General features: G+C 41.0%; 1 protein-coding gene across 4 annotated transcripts in view; it reads right to left on the bottom strand.

Moving 5' to 3' along the window:
- Positions 1–17631, bottom strand: part of KLHL29 (kelch like family member 29) — a 388888-nt gene that overhangs the window by 46858 nt on the left and 324399 nt on the right. For all 4 annotated transcript variants that reach the window (XM_082755983.1, XM_082755984.1, XM_082755982.1 and 1 more), the window contains 2 exons: positions 6300–6499; positions 398–657 (listed from right to left, as the gene is read on the bottom strand). In XM_082755983.1, coding sequence (XP_082612109.1) covers positions 398–657; positions 6300–6499 — 460 coding nt within the window. The remainder of the gene's footprint in view (positions 1–397; positions 658–6299; positions 6500–17631) is intronic.

Raw genomic sequence — 17631 nt, 5'->3', positions numbered from 1 at the left:
TCCACTCATTCAGTATGTGTCATCAAAAGAAATACTGATTTTCTGATAGATTTTTATTTCCCACTGTTACTAAAATGCATCCTCTTCCTAAAGCAACATCTTACACAACTCTAATCCCTTCTGATTTATCTATGACCAAGCCTGCAGCCAACAACTTGAAGCCCTAACTTTGTACCATGCGTGTCACGAATGAGATTTTGGCTCTAAATGATCAGATATGGGGATCAGATTGTGAAATTACATACATTTTGTGCATAGCCTGTGTTCCTTTTCTCTTTTGTTATCTGAATTGCCCATCGTATCTCCCACTCATCCTCACATTCACGGAGATGGTTTCTATTTTAAAGAAGCATTTACGGGAATGGAGCAGAGTGAGGCTGCTGAGATTATTTTTTACCTGAGCTCTGATTGCAGCGTCCTTCTTAATCCACTTTATCACTGTTTCATACACCAGCTCCTCTGCTTTGGTGTTCAAGCTGTCGTTGGACATGTAGGAAATGAAGTCGTCTTTTGAGATATTAAGGATCTCTTCTTGGTTTGCCACCTCTGGGAAAATCTGCAGGGCGTATGCTTTGGCCATATTGTATAGCTCAGTGCACTGCATGGCTTCAGCCATGGCTAATATTCCTAAACAGTTGCTAGCAGTCAGCTGTTTCTCTAAAAAGAGCAAATAAAAGGCAAGTGAGAATTATTAAATGTAAGATTCACATTTTTTACTGAGATCATGAAAAAAATAAATGCCATGGACAAACCTCCAAAACTAATTAATTTCAGGGACTTAATTAGAAGCGGCACCCTGGATACTTTAGGATTGGGGGCTTAACACGCAAAATCAAAGCCTGTCTAACAACTGAGCTGGGGGTGGGGAGTGAAATAAGCGTTCTGAGTTTGCTTTTCATGTAAACCTTCATAACACACAGGGGAAACCTCCTGACATAATACTGTCTTGAGCTTCCCAAGGGATGGGAATCCAGCCAAGAGACTCCTGCTATTTCTACCGCCTACAAGGTTGCTTTAAGAAGCAGCAAAGATGTAAACGCCAGTGCAGACACTTAAGAATAAATGCAAACAGCACTGAGGACATTGGCGAGGATGCTGCAGTCGCTTTATGATAATTTTTGCCCTGTTCAGCTACTAAGCTACTTCAAATAAAAAAAAAAAAAATCCCCTCCCTTCCCTTTTTTTTCAAAGGAACTTTGTTGCTGCTGAATGTGATGACATCCCTTATGCAAAACACAGATTATACTAACGCCTTCTGTTAAATGTTGTGTAGTGGGTTTCAAAGAAAATCAGGCACAGAGGAGACAGCATTATCTCCTACCCAGCAAACAGAAGTAACAGCACAGTGTGTAGCTTTGCGTTAAAGTGTGCTATACCATACGTTTGACTGTACTTTTTTCCTTTTCAGCTTCTCCGAGGAAAAAAAAACACACCAATTTCAGAAACTCATAAGAGGAACTCAGGTTTTTCTCAGCTTTTGTTAACCAAGCTGCTACCAATAGGCAGAATATATTCTTTAAGATATAGTACCAAAAAAAAAAAAAGAAAAAAAGAAGGGGAAACAGACTTCAATAGGTCACAAAAGCATCAGTACTAGTGGCAGACTTCTGTGCTGTCAGAAGAAAATTATATCACATTTGGGCAGTGTCACATCCTAGTGCACTATTTCTGAGCGCTGGACAGGAATGTTAGATAGCCCCAAACCTCTTCAAGCAAAAATCCTATCAGATTGACTCTGCTGAAAATGCTCAGTGATTTGTCCCTATACTCAGCTTCTGCCTTCATCAGATTTAAAACCTGCACACAGTCCATACGTGGCTTTCATTAAAATGGGATTATGACCTAGTTTGTTATTTTTTTTTTCCACCTGTCATGACTTTAGGACCTTTGTGTGTATGTGTATTTTTTTTTTTTTAGATCTAATTCTTTTTATTTTCTTCTACATATCCACCCACCTTGAAACTAGGCTATCTCACGTTGCATCAGTTGATTATACTGACTCCAAGGAGCCCATTTCCTCAAGCAGACTGGAGCAGCGGCACTGTTTTCTGTCAGTAGATTTTGTCACTCAAAGGCTGCTCAGAGACAGGCTGCAAACTCATAGCTGAAGCACAAAGCTCCCCAAATTTCTGCTTTTCCAAAAAAGAAACAAAAAATCTCTTCCAGGGCCTTTGGTTCTGTCTGTTGGCACGGTTTCATGTATACATATGGCCACGGGTAAAATAATCACCTAGCAGAGCTTAAAACCCCCGTCACTGCTTGGCAAACTCCCAAGTCAGAGACAAATCTGACACTGCCCCACCTTATCCCCATAAGGGTTATAATAAAGGAAATAATCAAGTTTGACTCATCATGCAGCCTTTTGCTATCACACAATGGAAAATACCTACAAGTCCTTGCCTTAGAGGGACTGGCTCTGACTTGAACGTGACAGATTTCCATACCCTCCCCAGCTGAGCCTGTGGGATAGGGCATAAAAAGCACTGGTCATGGTTGATTTATTCTGTTTTTCTTCTGATCTGGACACGCTTTCCTAACTCTAACATTGTCATGTTACTGACATGACAGTTGTAGGCAGATCCATGTTGTTCAGGCAGTTCCATGGAGGTTAACACACCCCCCAGTTTCAATCCAGGGCCAAGGCTGATCTCTCTTGACTCCAGCTGGTCCAACAAAGTAATCACAACGCTATCCCTTCAGACTCAGAAATAAAAAGTTCCAAAAGGCAATTCATATGATAATATTTTGGATTTCCACTTCAGGATGTGCAGAATCGTGCCCTACCAATGCCTGTTGCTCTTCAATGACTATAAAGGGAGTCTGAACGACTGCTTAGATACAAACTTCCACTACATGGCATAACCCACCTCAAGTGACTGCTTGCAATCTGGGGGCACATCCATCCAATGCAAACATGACAAAGACAGCTAAGGACCAGTTCTGCTCCATCTGTCCCTGAGCCATTCTCCTTTGGCTCCTGATGTGCTTACAACAATCACTGGGTTTGTCACAGTGACACTTGACTTGGAACAATACATTTTTGTGGAGTTTCACCTTGAATTCATTCAGAACATGACTTCTGGCTCAACGTTCAAGGACAGTTTGTAACAGACATGGCTTTATGGACTTGAAGGATATCAGATGTAATCTAGTAGGTTCTCACTGGTTGGAGACGGTGTTGGGTATCCTATTTGTTCCTATCTATGTTGTAATATTGCAGATCAGCAGCCATTACTTTCCACTTGTTACATGTGATTTTGGGGTCCTGTACAGAGTCAGCATGAGAAAATCTGCCAGGCAGACTGCTAAGGCTGCACTTCTTAGAGGGGGGTGAAGGGAAGAGGTGAGATAAAGTCAGAGGTAGGTGGTATGTCGGACTGCAGTAACATTAGAATGGAAGTGCAGTGGTTGACACAAGACCTCTCCGTGCTTAGAGATGGTTTCCAGATGATGACTTTGACACCTTTAAAGTTAGCATAAAACCTGTATTTCCCCGTCATACTCTCTGTATGTTCTGTTGTGGATCTCATTCCTCAGTTATTCCTACTAGTGTCAAAAGCATGTGAAGTCAAATCATAGCTGGAAGACATCTGGATGCATTCACTGTCCCAAAGATTTCAATTCCCCAGTGAGAAGGTTCCTCGTTTCTCTGATCTGGTATCTCCAGAAATGGTTGAGGCTTCAGTTTCACCAGCACTGGGCAATGTGGTTCTCTAACTGGCTCAAAATTCCCTACTATGAATGAACGAAAATCACCTATAATGCTTTCTTGAATTCATACGAGCCATAAAGGCCTATTCTTCCATTGGGTTTTGACAGCCTTTCATGCAGGTCTCATCACTGGTCTTTTGTTAAGTTTTTCTCATAGCTCCCACTCATGCTCTTTGTAAACTTTGTGCCCTTCTCCAAGGAGACTACAAAAAGAAGTCAGAGCTCCTGTTCTTTTCTCTTTTCTTCCATGAATCTAACAGGTTTCACCTATTTTTTCAGACTGAAGGAAGCATAATTTTAGATTTTCAGCAGCAGGTTAAACCCAAGCTCTCAGTGTGTTCACTCCTGCAGTGGGGGTCCCTGCATCCCAGACCCAAACTGTGGTACTGAGGATTCTCCTTAAATCTGATTTGAGCCACGACTGTGATGGTAACATCATTTCTTTGTAAAAAAAATATGAAAACTGAAAAAAAAAAAACAAACCGAAAAAGCCCTCAAGTCTTAAGCCATATGGCTGGAGGAAATACCTACGATGTCCTGACCGGTTTGCAAACATTTGCCCAGCTATCATATGGTGCCTGCATGAACTTGTCATCATAAGCTAACACAAAACTGTTGTCATTTCTCATGGTCTAGACAAAAGCAGAGGAGACAGCATGTGAGGGAGAGAGAGAGAACGTGGCTATAATTAGCCCAGTGAAGTCAGTTGAGGGATCTCTCGTTGAAATGGAACAATTTTCCTGACACATTTGCAGCAGGTTTCCACCAGAAAGTGCAAATAGATGCTGGGTGCCTCTGGCCAGGGCAATGCTGTTGGAGGGGCCCAGGACCAAGCTGCCTGAGCATCACCCAGCTACAGGACACTGGTGTAGCTTCACAGCTTAAAAAGGATGACCCGAATTTCACCTGAGATGGTGCTATGCTGTGCACAACAGACCTATTAATTCATTTTTTTTTCACCTCTTTGGGCCTCTTTGGACTTCTCTCCACTACTCTCACAATTTAGACACAGTCATACATAGGAGAGGATCACTGTTTATAACAGTGAATCCTCCACGAACCCTGGAAAAAATCTATTTTGCTTTGCTGGGAGCAGAAGTGGCTGGAATGAAAAGAAAAAACAGCCACAGTGGAAAAAAAAAAAAAAAAAAAAAGCCTTTTCCTAAATTTTTTACATGGCAAGTGCTATACTATCTCTGCAGAGTAATTCAGTCACAGCTATAAATAAAAATAAGCAATTACACTCCATGAATTTTCCAAATGAGAATACAAAATTCCAGCGACTCCCCATATATCACTGAACTTATAACCAACTCTACTATTTCACACCATAACATGGTTCACTGAATTCAAATATTAAATATCGGAAAAGAGAAATCTTGCATTGATTTAGTGAAATAAATGTATTTTGTTTCTGTGGCTGAAGCTTTAGAGATAGTGCAACTTAAACACATCTCCTCTTCCCAGGAAGGCCATGAGATCTAATCACTTAGAAAAGGTGGCAAAGAGAAGCTGGGGGAAAGCTGCAGCCAGAGCCTTTACTCAAGCTGGGACTGGAAAGTTGGTTTTCATTTTGCAATTACCCACGCATTTGAGAACAGACTTTTAAATGTGACATAAAAAAACTGGGAAGAAGAAGGGAATAGAATAGCGCAGATTCTTTACTGAATGCCTGCAGTTGTACCAGCCTAGTCACACCACTAATCTTGCCAGCAGGCCAGTTTAGGAGTGAGAATTAACACAGCAGTCAACTGGACTCGTTTGAGGATTTTTTTTTTTTTTAAATTTAGTGCCACATTTTCTAAACTCTCATCTTTCACACTCTGCAATCCTAGATGTTCATTTTAAATGAAAACAGCCCAAGAAGAAAGTATAGTTCATGTGGGTTGAAAATATATTTGGGGTCTTGAGAGAATGACATCTCTTGTACCAAGCTAGGAGTAATAGGGGCCTCGGTAGAAATCAGATGCCAAAAAAAAAAAAATTTGGACTTGTAACTTGGACACGGGTCAAGTCAAGCTCATACTTTTTGTATTAATAAGTCTATATTAATTTAGAAATGATTATTGTCTCATTAACTGAAATTATAGTCATATTAGTAAAGGAGTGGCACGTGATACAGGCAGGAATTTGAACCAACATGTTTGAGGTGAGCTCCACCTCTGGTTCCTGTTCTGTGATGACAGAAATGGAACTGGCAGGTTCCAGTACAAACCAGTAAAGCTCAGTTAACTGACTGGGTAACCTTGCATGATTTTGAAATGGTCTATGCTGGAAAATACAAGGAAATGTAAGGAGCAGGATGACATGGTGCAGATGTCATGTTTGGGGAGTGACATGTTTGCAGATGTCATGTTTGCCCTGGTGAAGGTGCACACTCCAGGGGAGGATGGGCAGAGGGTCTGCTGTGAGGTTGCTTTGTGCACTTTCACCAGGGCAAACACTCCCCATGCAACCCAAATAAATAAATAAATGAATAAATTACATTTAAACCTGAGTTTCCTAATTACCTTTTAAGAGTTAAAAGAAAGCCCTTTACAAGCCTTAAAGCAAGATCTTAAAACCTCACTAGATGGAATGATTCTTACCTAGAAACGAAACGCAGACTTTACAGAAAGTATGAAACTGGAACTTGCTGGCAGCTTCCAGAAGGGTTTTTGCATTGGCTGAATCTATGATCAAAGAACCTGTATAAACAAACTCCAGGAGTAATTCCAGGACATCCGCAGTGAGGTTGGACATGGCCAATTCCAGCTTCTCCCCGCTTCTGCTACTGTCTCGCGGTGACCTGGTAACAGCAGACAATGAAATTACGGACATTACGCCATCCCCATTTTGTTGGCATTTAGATTAGTGAGGGCTAGAAAATTGCTTTGCACCTCATTATATTTCTCCTTTATATATATATATATATTGTTTACGAAACTGAAGAATATGAATTTTAAAATAACTGAACTTAAAAACTTTAACTGGATCTGAAAGAGAAGAGTCTTAAAGCAAGTCTTACAAAAAATCTGTTTATTGCTATTCTGCATTTTCATGCAAAAACAGTTGCAAAAGAAAAGGAAAGGAAAGAAAGAAAAAGAAAAATGGATGAGCCAACATTAATGAAAATGTGGAACAGGATTAGCTTTCAAAGGGAAACAATACATTTTAACGTCTCGGTTACCATCTCATCTTCTGTGCATAATGTACATGTTAAGGAAAAAACCCTGTCCAATTTCAAGAGAAAAGGTCATCCAGTTTTTCAGGAATCCAGTACTCAAATAATTTTAAATGTCATGTGCATTTAAGGGTACATTTAAAGACCTTTTCATCAAAAATAACAATAATTAATATTAATTTCTACTTAGCTTTAACTTCTCAATATGTTACATTGAAATATATACGATAGATATGATAGATATGATATGCATTAACAGACAGTCATATAAATATATATGTACACATATGATTATTCTAAAAATCTATTGTTCCCTTTAGGCACTAAAAAAAGGAAGCCCTTCATGGGAATTGCTTTGAAAACTGAATACAAGACAAGATAGACAGACAAAATGGTTAGAGCAAAATAGGGAGAGGGGGGAAAACAACAACCAGCTCTGCCACAGGAAGCCAGCAGCCATCCTCTAGGAGTTTCATGACTGTGGCCTACGGTTTTTCCTGCATGAAGTGCTGAACAATTTGGGGAATCAAAGTATCTCCTGCATTTGAAGTGTGGATTAGTGCTTGTGAAATTATTGGACAAAAAGAAAATTATACTGAATTAAAGTAAGGGCCCAGTTCTTAATGCATGGTTGGCTGATGTGTCTGCAACACTAAAGACAGGTTACACCTGAAAGACAAAAGTGATAATAAATTTTGTAACATCAAGGAGGGGAGGGGATATCTGTTGGAGTAAGAAAATAAATTCTTTTAATGGTTAGGACCATTCAGCACCTTCTCAAAGAAACATGAACTTCTCCTAGTCACTGGACAGTCAACGTCTGCTCGCTCCAATTCTGCTAGAGTACTTGCAAAAGCCATTGCACAATTGACACAAAACCAGCACACGATTCTGCATGACTTACATGGACTGGCCAAAGCATCACTATTCACAGGCAATGCCAGCTTTAAGCACGAGCAAGAGCACTATCAGCCTCTTGGATTCACAAAGCTGCCTAGAGAGGTGATGGTCAGACCTCTACTACCACAACGGAGCAAAAGTAAACAACGCACTAGCTTCAATTTTATTCCCTCATAATGAAATGATGAACTGGCCACCCCACTTCCCCCCACTCCATCCTACAACCCGTAAAAATTGTTTGGGGAAATGCTTAAAACTTTTGGTGGATGCTTTGTCTCTGGTCTGCCATTGACTAGTGCTGTTCAATTCAAGCATGCTACTTTGGTTAACATGAAACTTTGCAGGATCAAAGCTTTAAAAAGGTTTCATTTTTCTATTAAAAGAATGTATATGATGTCCACTGATCACAATGGGGGAGCAGCTAGCTGTCCTTCATTTCGTGTGATTCTCTATGGTAGTGAACAACGGTTACTCCCATTCACAAAAGAAAACTGAGTCAAAGGAAAGAAAATCACTTGCCTATGATCACAGACAAAGTCAGGGGCAAAGCAAGGAACCCAAACTTTTAATTCTAAAGATTGGACTGTCTCTTTCCAAGGGAATAGGTGGGTTAAGTCCTATTCCACAACCAGATGGGTAAGAATACATAAGGACTTTGGTACTTATGGCATCCCTACAGGCACAAATATGTGTGCTACCTTGAGTCCTTATGTTTTATCACAGCACAGTATTTGATCTGAACTCTTGCATATGGATTTAGTTTTGCACTCGGGTGTGAAAACAGAAGAGTCACCATTTCCTGGATCCTCAAGAGTATGTTGCAAGATATTATTTTTTCTTTCTCCTGCTCACATACCAATAACATTCCCTGTATCTGATTTATCTCCAGTTGTGCACACATCCGCTGCTGCACCTTGGGCTATCAAAATGCCTCCTGGTACCAATGTAATTCTTGCTGAACTGTTTCTAGAAGTGCTTAGTACCTGACAGCAAATTCACATTCAGGTGAGCTCGTTAATAAGCACGTAGCTTAGAATTTAAGTGAGATTTGGAGGTACCCAGCAAGCAACAGAATCAGGCTCTTTGTACTGCAGGGAGCCCTACTGTAAGCAATTATTTATTTAGTACCACTAATTGCACTTCGCTGGTGATGGCTGTGTGTGACCCAGTGACAGCTGCCTTGGGAACCACACGCTCTCTCCCTGAGCAGAGATGAGGGGGCACAAAGGAAGAGATGACGTGACACCCATGCCAGTGTAGACATGTATGGATGTTAGCAACAACTGCAAGCTGCTATTTTTCAGAATAATTAAGTAATAATCTCTTTTACTTTGTAATACGCCAAGCAATAAACTGCTGCTGCGATTGATTAAATGCCAAAGAAAAGCTAAGGTGTTTAATCAATCACTAAAGCCACTTACAGCAAGTATAATACAAAGCTACAGAGATTATTGATATTACACAATGAGCCAGAAATGGGAAAGAAAACTATCCCTATTCCTTCCTCTGTGATGGCTCGCCTGTGCTGTGCTGTTTTGTTCATGCTGCCTGAGCAGCGAGCACTTCAGCGGCATAGCCCGCAGTCAGCACAACCAAATGCCCAGCATGGCCGAGATCCCCTGAAAGGCAGCTGAGAGCCCCTCAGAGGAGGCTGAGACCCCCCAGGAGGTGGCTGAGACCTCCTACGAGGTGGTTGAGACCCCCTGAGAGGTGGCTGAGACCCCCTGGTCTGCCTGAGGGTCTCTGGCTCCTGTGGAGCAGCACAAGATGGAGAATGGGCGGGGAGCTGTCGAAGTAGGCCATGATGGATTCAAAATGAGTTTTTGAGGGAATAGAAGAAAATCGTGTGTGGAAACAGGCTAATGTGACTGAATTGGGAAATAGAGATTCCAGAAATTGATCTTCTTAATTGATTTCAGTGAATCAGGTTGTGGAATCCCCTTCCAAGCCTGACTAGAACTCAGGCTGCTTTCTCCATTCCTAGTTTTCATATGTATTAGACTATCAATACACTCTGTGCAGTGTGATACTTCATAGATTTGGGACACAGCCTTTTGTCAGTTATTGTGGAGGAACTGCAGTGAATGACTAAAGCTGCATTGCAAGATCAGAATTTAGCCTTGTAACTGCAAATGCATTTTGTTGGGGAAAATAGGTAGGAAAGCATACCGCTGTGCCCCAGACATCTGATCCTGTCTTGCATCAAGAGGAGTTCTTTCAGTGGCATTAGTAGATAAAAACAATCAAAAAAAGTCCCTCTTAGAAATGCCAGCCCTGAAAACCTCATTGACTTCTTCAGAACTATGAAAAACTGTAGCTCTACCTGGTAGAGCTGCATTCTGTACCCCTGCTCCTGTACCCCTGAACAAACATGGGGTGTTTTCAGGGTGGATAGCCTCTCTGCTTAGTGCTTCCACCTCACTTGAAGCCAGGCAATGTACACTTATTGTCCACAGACATCTCTGAGTGTGGCACATGCTGCTATTTGCCCTGTGAACTCTGAAGTTTAAAGAGAATGATGTCATTTTATTGGCCTTGTAATCATTGCTCATATTATAAAGGTCACACATTTCACATTGTGGCAGAAAATCAATGACTCTCCCAACAGCCTCTGGGGGAAAAAGTTTTGCTTCTGAAGAATAATATATAATAAACAATTTTAGTCCTTACTTTATCATTGCTGTAATCTTTGAGAATGGCTACAGTAAAAATCTGGCAAAGGCTGATATATAAACTCATTAAAATTAGGAAGTGATTTAGAACAGGACTTTTAAAAGATTAATCTTGGGCTAAACAGCAAAGAGGTTTGTTTGGGTCTACATTTAAACAAGCTACAAGGGCTCTTTAACAGCTTAATTTTACGGTAGCTGTTGGGGAATTCTTTCAGATTTACAAATCATGTCTTTCCCCAGCAAGGTGACAGACCTGAGCAATGTGCATGCAGAACTGAACCACCAGATAAGCAGGAAGCACATATACACTCTCAATGGAAAGGGGTGGGGGGGTTACAGAAAAATATTTTGTATTGTCTGGAATAATTAGGTCCAAACAAAATACGGCCAAGGCCTTTAAACATGCTCTGGCTACCTATCCTTCAATTTAATTCCTTAAACTAAAGACAGATACAGGGAGCCTTTCAAAGTGAAAGGTGGTCAACTACATTCAAACAACAAAACAAAATTGGTGTCCCTTTTTGTTAACTCAAGTATACAAAGAAGCTGAAATGTTTAAATACTGATAGCAACAAAAATAACCTTAAAACCTCATCTGCAAGATTAGGAGCACACCTATCTGACCACAAAAAAGTAGGTAACTTTACATTTTTGGCATTCATTTGTCCTTCAAAATCATTTCCACACAGGTAAGATGCAGAGACAAGAATTAGCTTTGTTTTCATGCTTAATAGAAATGCAACTGAGTTTTCAGCACCTTGAGTTATAAATACATGCATATCTGTGCATTTTCACTGCATTATTCGTATCAACACATTCACTTAAAAGAACTTCCGTGTGATTCAGTTCAAAACATTTAGCAGTGAGATTCTTCAAGTTGCAAAGCTGAATTTAGAGCCTAGCTAAAGTAGCTGTGTAAGTGAAACACTGCTAGTGTATCCACTTGTCAATTTATGGACAACGCTAGTGCCTCTAATCCCGGCTTCCCTCATGGTTTGGACATGCTGCCTTTAACCGGCTTGCAACATTATTTTGACTGACTAATGGTTTGGCTACAGCCTCACTCAATTTCAGATCAAATGCGAAAAGCTACCTTTACCCGGTGCAGATGCCAGCCAACTCTCTGTTTACAAGCTACAGTCACAACGTCAAAACAAATTCTGGATGTTCAAAATGGAGCCATCTGCACAGAATAAACATGAAAAATGTGAAACGTTTTATGTAAATGTACATTACTGACTAGGAACAGTTGGTTCAACTTCCTCCCAGACTGCCTGGTGGGGAACAGGAGGACTGACAGAGTTTGTGACACCTATTTACATCTGAAGCCATATGACTCGCTGTGCTGTAGTCTCAAAGGTATGATGAAGATGGGTACTGAAAGAAATTATTATCTTGTAAAATAAAGGCACTCTCAAAATTACCATTTGTGTACTTTCCCCAGCCACCAAAGCAAAGACCGTATGGCACAGGGGACTTTGTCTTTTGCTTTCACCCCGTCCAAGGTCCATCATGTCAGCTTGCAGAGAGCCTGCCACCATTACCTGCTTCTTCCTGAAGAGACAATGGCAAAGAGCTAGATCCGTAATACAATTACATAATCCTCAATTTTGTTTGTATTGCACTTTAGCAAACAGGCCTCAGAATTTGTTTATAAGAAACGGGAAATCAGACTAATTCTGGAATTTTAATTAAAGAAAAAATGGTATTTCTGTCTATCTACTGCTTAGGGTCCCATACAGCTCAGGAATCTGAATATCCTCCGCTAAAAGTACATGCAGGACACTGGAGGGCTGCCAGCACATTTGCAGGAGCCATCCTGGAGCAAGGCATCTGAGGCACATATTTTGGGGCCAGCCTCTCCCTGCATGGACCAAAGCAATGTCCCAGCCTGGCCTCGGCACCTTGCACTCTCCCAGGATCTGCCCCATCAGCTTGACACCCTGGTCTTGTTGGCTTGCTTTCATAATTAGGAACATGAATGTTTACCATACGTTAATTGTGTTCCCATTCCACTGGAGCAAAACACTTGCTACCAAGATAGATAGGATAAAACAAAACCCAACAAATTAAATTACTTTGTTCCCTGGACAGTGTTTTAGTCTACAGAAAACAGGAAATATAAGATTTTTATGTAAGATGAAACACTTAAATGAAGGGAAACTTCTTCTTTTTATCTCTGTCAAATTATTTTGATTACTGAAAAAGGACTCCAGACTGGGACAGGCAGCTTCTCATGAGGCTTAACAGCCTGCTAGCTATGTGCTCATTAAAAACTTCTGTTCAAGTCTATACAATTTAGGCTGAATATCTTGTTTACTGCAGAATGTAACTCTTCAAGCATTGAAATTCCAGGCAAAGAGAGTGCAGTGTTGTTAACTGTCCACTATTTGACTTTTCATCATCATCAAAGTTATTAAATGGTTCAAAACCCACATGTCTATTTATCTTGGGAGAAACAACCAAAAAACTTAGTCATGTTCTGCCCAAACTTCAGCTATGAACAGAACAGACATGGCACCCTACATGGGAGGTAGTATTTCATGCCAAAAAGCTTGATTTATGATAATTACAGGCTCATGAGATATGAAAGCATAGAGGCACAAACAGACCAACATGCATCTCCACAACACACACCCCAAGATGCATGTACACAGAGTGGTAACAGGTTATTTACTGAGTTGTTCAAGTTTATGCAGCTGCAAGGTAATCCATCATGTAAATGATGACAGGAAGGGACATTTATAGAGCAACATCATTGCAATATGTATGTCATAAGGCACTGAATGTTCTATTAAACAGGATTTAAAAAAAAAATAAATTACTCCCTAGCATTGCTTTTCCTTTGGAATTATTTTATCAGCTCAGAATGTATTAACTTGCAAATCTCTGCCTTCGTTATACCATCTTGTAGATAAATATTATCTTTGAGCCTCAGCCACTATCCATCCGTCTCATGAGAGAAGAAAACATATACTGTAATGGTGCTATTGTATGATTACGATAAAGAACTCGTAAAATCACAAGATTAAATAAATTACATTATTTAAACACAGGCTTGCAAATTTGTCATGAAAATTTACCTGACCAACAAATCCATTTGCTCACTTTTTACCGCAATGTTGATACAAATAATGTTCCTTGCTCCAGGCAAACAAAATTTGGCAAGACTGGTTTAATGCGTTAGGGTCAAACGCTGTCTGTTTGCACCTGCTCTATCAGGAGAAAATCAGGGAAGTGAAGGGCTGTGGGTTTGGGCATGCACCAGAGTTCCTGCTAATTCACCATCACAGAAATGATCATTACAAACCAAGACGACCAAGGGGATTATCAGCAAATGCTTTTGTTCACAAACAACATGGCCGGAATAAAACAAAACAAACAAAAGAGCCATGTCTGGTATATACCCTTAATGCTTTTTAAAGAAGGAACAGAGTCTAATTGCTGGTAAAGACTCTAAAGGAGCGGGATCACTGGCGGCCTGTATGGCTATAATGGAGGAGATCTCAGTCTGAGGCACAAATCTGCCTCCCTGCTGAGATTTAAGAAAGAAGACGACAAGTCTCAAGGCGCAAGTGAATAACAAGTGAATAGCAAGTGCCCTTGGAAGTACAGCATTCATGACATAGACTTCTGCTAGGGGCTGAGAACAAACAGGCTCTCACAAGGTACCAATGGAGAAGGAAAAAACTGGGCCAATTTATTAAGAGCACAGGCTCCAACTTGCTTGGAACTATTTCTGGCTGCCTAATTCAGCAATATGTGGCAAAACAGCTCGAGGTTTGTTAAAGGTAAATAAAAGATGCAAACAGGTTTTGGGGGATCATATGGGAATGAAAATTTGAAGTAAAATGACAATAAACATTTATTCTCATCAAATTTAAAGCTCACCCCCTTAACCAACTCATACCTGATTTGTTTTAATGATATTTATTACATTATCAAAACCCAGCTTAACAGAGAGCTGGCATTATGCAGCTAATAAATCTGTTTCTTAGGAATGTAGTGAAATTTATACAAGTAATTATCTAGGTAAGTCTATCCAAGGTTCTTTCTCATCACTGCGATGTCTGGAGGGAAAACAATAATAAAATAATAATAACCACAATTATTATTTATTACTACTACTACTACAATTATGGTAGTGCCCTAAGATCCCAATCTGTGTTGCAGTAATTAGAATTAATGTTGTCAGGCACCGGTTCTTTCTCACTCAGCTACGGGGTGTTGCTAGCACTCATTTATGGTACATGCAGGACCAGACTGTGCCTGGGACATCAAGAAAATATAATCTATCATATCATATCACCTACGGCCACGGGATATGCAGAAAAGACACTCTTCTCGGTGACAGTGCTGGCACCAACCCGCACAACTGCTCAGAGCACCGGAGTCACCAGAGCTTAGTGCTGCACAAGCAAAAAGACAGGATCCTAACCTGACATGATCATAACCTGGTCATATTAATTCAAATTCATTATCCCAGTCCAGCAGTGGCTAATCCTTGATGATTTAAATAAAAGGAAATGAACTGCTGCTCCCCGGAGCTACCTGCTAGCACGCTCGAGTCTGAGATTTGATTACTCTCATTTTAAGGCAAGACTTGCATTTGGAAAGGGCCCAAAATGACAGCTTTCAAGAACACAGCTCCAGTCTCTATGCCATGGAAGTTTTTTTCCTCATCTTTGATCTATTTAGCTTTAACTGGACCTAATTAGATAACCGTTTCCTTTCACCCCTATATTTCGACACAGCCAAGCCCAGACGGTGCTGTGCGATGTAAGGAAATACAGGTGGGTCACACGCAGCAGCTTCGTACTTGTGGCTGTATGACAGCTGCATCGCATGATGGCCAGAGCAAGAGAAGTGATAAACCTGTCGTTCCTTGGATAAGTTTTGCAGGTTCTGTAGTTGTGCCTAGAAATTAGGTGAGTGAGAAGCCCAAACTATGATAAATAGAGATGCTGTCAATGAAGGAGAGGAGTGAGAGATTAAGTGATCCTGCACGGTGCCTCGGCAAGATGCAGCCATTCCGAGGCAGAAGCTTCAGCTCTGTACCTCCAGGCTTGAAAAGGAGCCCTTCTGCTCTCCTTGCCGGGGCTTCTCTCCAGAACAGGGCCCATCGATCTGACCCTCTTTGCAAAGCCAGCGTCCAGCCCCTGCCACTCGCCCTCCTAAACCACGGCCACACTCCCTGAGCTGCAAAGAGCCGGGCTGCGACGCCTGCTGTGGTTCCTTAGCCTGGCAGTCTGGCAGCACCGCTGAATGTTTGTAAGCTGCAGCTCATTTAGGTAGAAGCCCATACATTTTTGCTTGATGAAAACATGTTTTCCAAGGCCCGGCAGCTGCAAAATTTGAAACCCAGCAGGCAGCTCTGACACGCGGGTGTGAGTGTGGCTGCTCGACAAGGCAGAGCGAGCGAAGCGTGCTCACGGAAAGGGGGGCATGAAATGCAGAAAGCTGTTTCCCTTTGCCAGGATTTTGTGCCCAACACACAGTAATTATCAGTTCCTCGATTAAGAGAAAATGTCGTCCATAGCATAATTTACACCTGTACCCTGGCAGTAAAAGGGTGAAGGATATTTCATGCTCCTGTGCAACTTCCCGTTCTCCTAGGCTCCTTTAAATGGTTTAGCAGAAACCACTGGCACTGTCTACATATGATATACCTCTCCTGGCATCTGACTCAAACATTGTATTTTTAACTCCCATTTCTCTGTTTTCAAAGAAATGTTATAATTTGTTTCCACATTCGTTCAGTTCTACAATGGAGCTGGAGCATGCAGATGTAGAAATGCTGCCTACTCTTCTCCCGGAGTTTAAAGCTAGCTTCTTAATAGGCAGGAAAAACACGAAGGGGTCACTAAGAGTAGATTTTTCTTTCATCTGCTATTTTTCATTTTGGGCTTTTTACAACGTAAACACAAACCAGACAGTCTGTTTTCCAGACACCTAAATGCTTTTGCAGTTTTGTCAGACTGTTTCAGATGGATAGCGGCAGGTTTCTCTGTCTTGCATCCAAATGCTGCCTTTCTTCACAATGGTGTAAAATGCAGAATGACATCTCTGTCTTCAGCGTAGGTGTGAGGCAAAAGGAATTTGGTCCTTTCACCCTAAACGCTTTATGTCTCCCGCCTTCCTGGTCTGCCTCCAAGCCCTTAAAGAGTATATACAGCCCTATTTTAGAAAAAAAAAATAATAAAAAAACTTGCAGAAAGAGGCAAGGTATAGTGGAAAATCAATTTGGCCATGAACTCGCAGGCTCTGCTCCTTAGGAAAAGACGGGTGAACACAGCGTTGCCAGATTACACTGCATATGCAAAGATTGCTTCGTGACTGAATCTCTTTGCATATGCGACTTACTGCTCTGTGCTACCGGAATTAGGCAGCCTGTATGACTTCAAGAGTAGAAAGCATCATTAAAAGGACATCTTGAGAAGATAAAGCTTACAGGACAGGATCTGCATATCTTCAGAAACTGACCACAGAGAAATAAAACTACAGTCTGCTAATAAAAGCCAGCATTTTGGCCAAGAAGAAGCTTTTATGTCAAGTACTTCCTATTATTAATGTCATATTTGGTAGAGATTCCAGCATTTTGGGGTGGATTAAGAAGAAGAAAACAGCAAATTAAAATGTTCCGGTGAAACTCTCTTTGTTGCAGAAATATCAGGCATTCCATTTATCCAGCAGCTGCATTTGTCTCTTCCAAGTGCAGCTGGAAAAAATGACGCCTCCTCATGGGATTTTCCATTCCTTCCTTCCTCCCAGAACACACACATCTTCCATCAATTTCTTCCAAGGCAGATACAAAGACACAGAACTCATTTCTCTCCTTCCTCAAACCAAGGAGCTGCAACTACAACATTGGCTTGAATAGGTGAATCTAAAAGAGGGACATGTTTGAGGTGGATCTTGACGGACCTCTCATTTTTTTTATGTGTATATATATAAGCCTATGTATACAGCATCCAGACAAACACTAGTTTCTGGAAGAAATAATTTGTATACTTTTAGCCAGCTATGATTTAAGTGTCTAATGAAAGCTGGGTGACTAGTCTTTCTCCCTGAGCAATGAAAAATGAGTGCTTCCAGAAGGGAATCCATACTATTTACCATAAGGGGGGACGAATTCCCTTCCAGACATTCCTGTCTTTCCTCTTGACTGCAGAAGAAGCGTAGACA

Source organism: Aythya marila (assembly GCF_965140915.1).
Source record: "Aythya marila genome assembly, chromosome: 3".
In the NCBI taxonomy this organism is placed as follows: domain Eukaryota; kingdom Metazoa; phylum Chordata; class Aves; order Anseriformes; family Anatidae; genus Aythya; species Aythya marila.
This window is presented reverse-complemented; position numbering and strand designations above follow the sequence as displayed.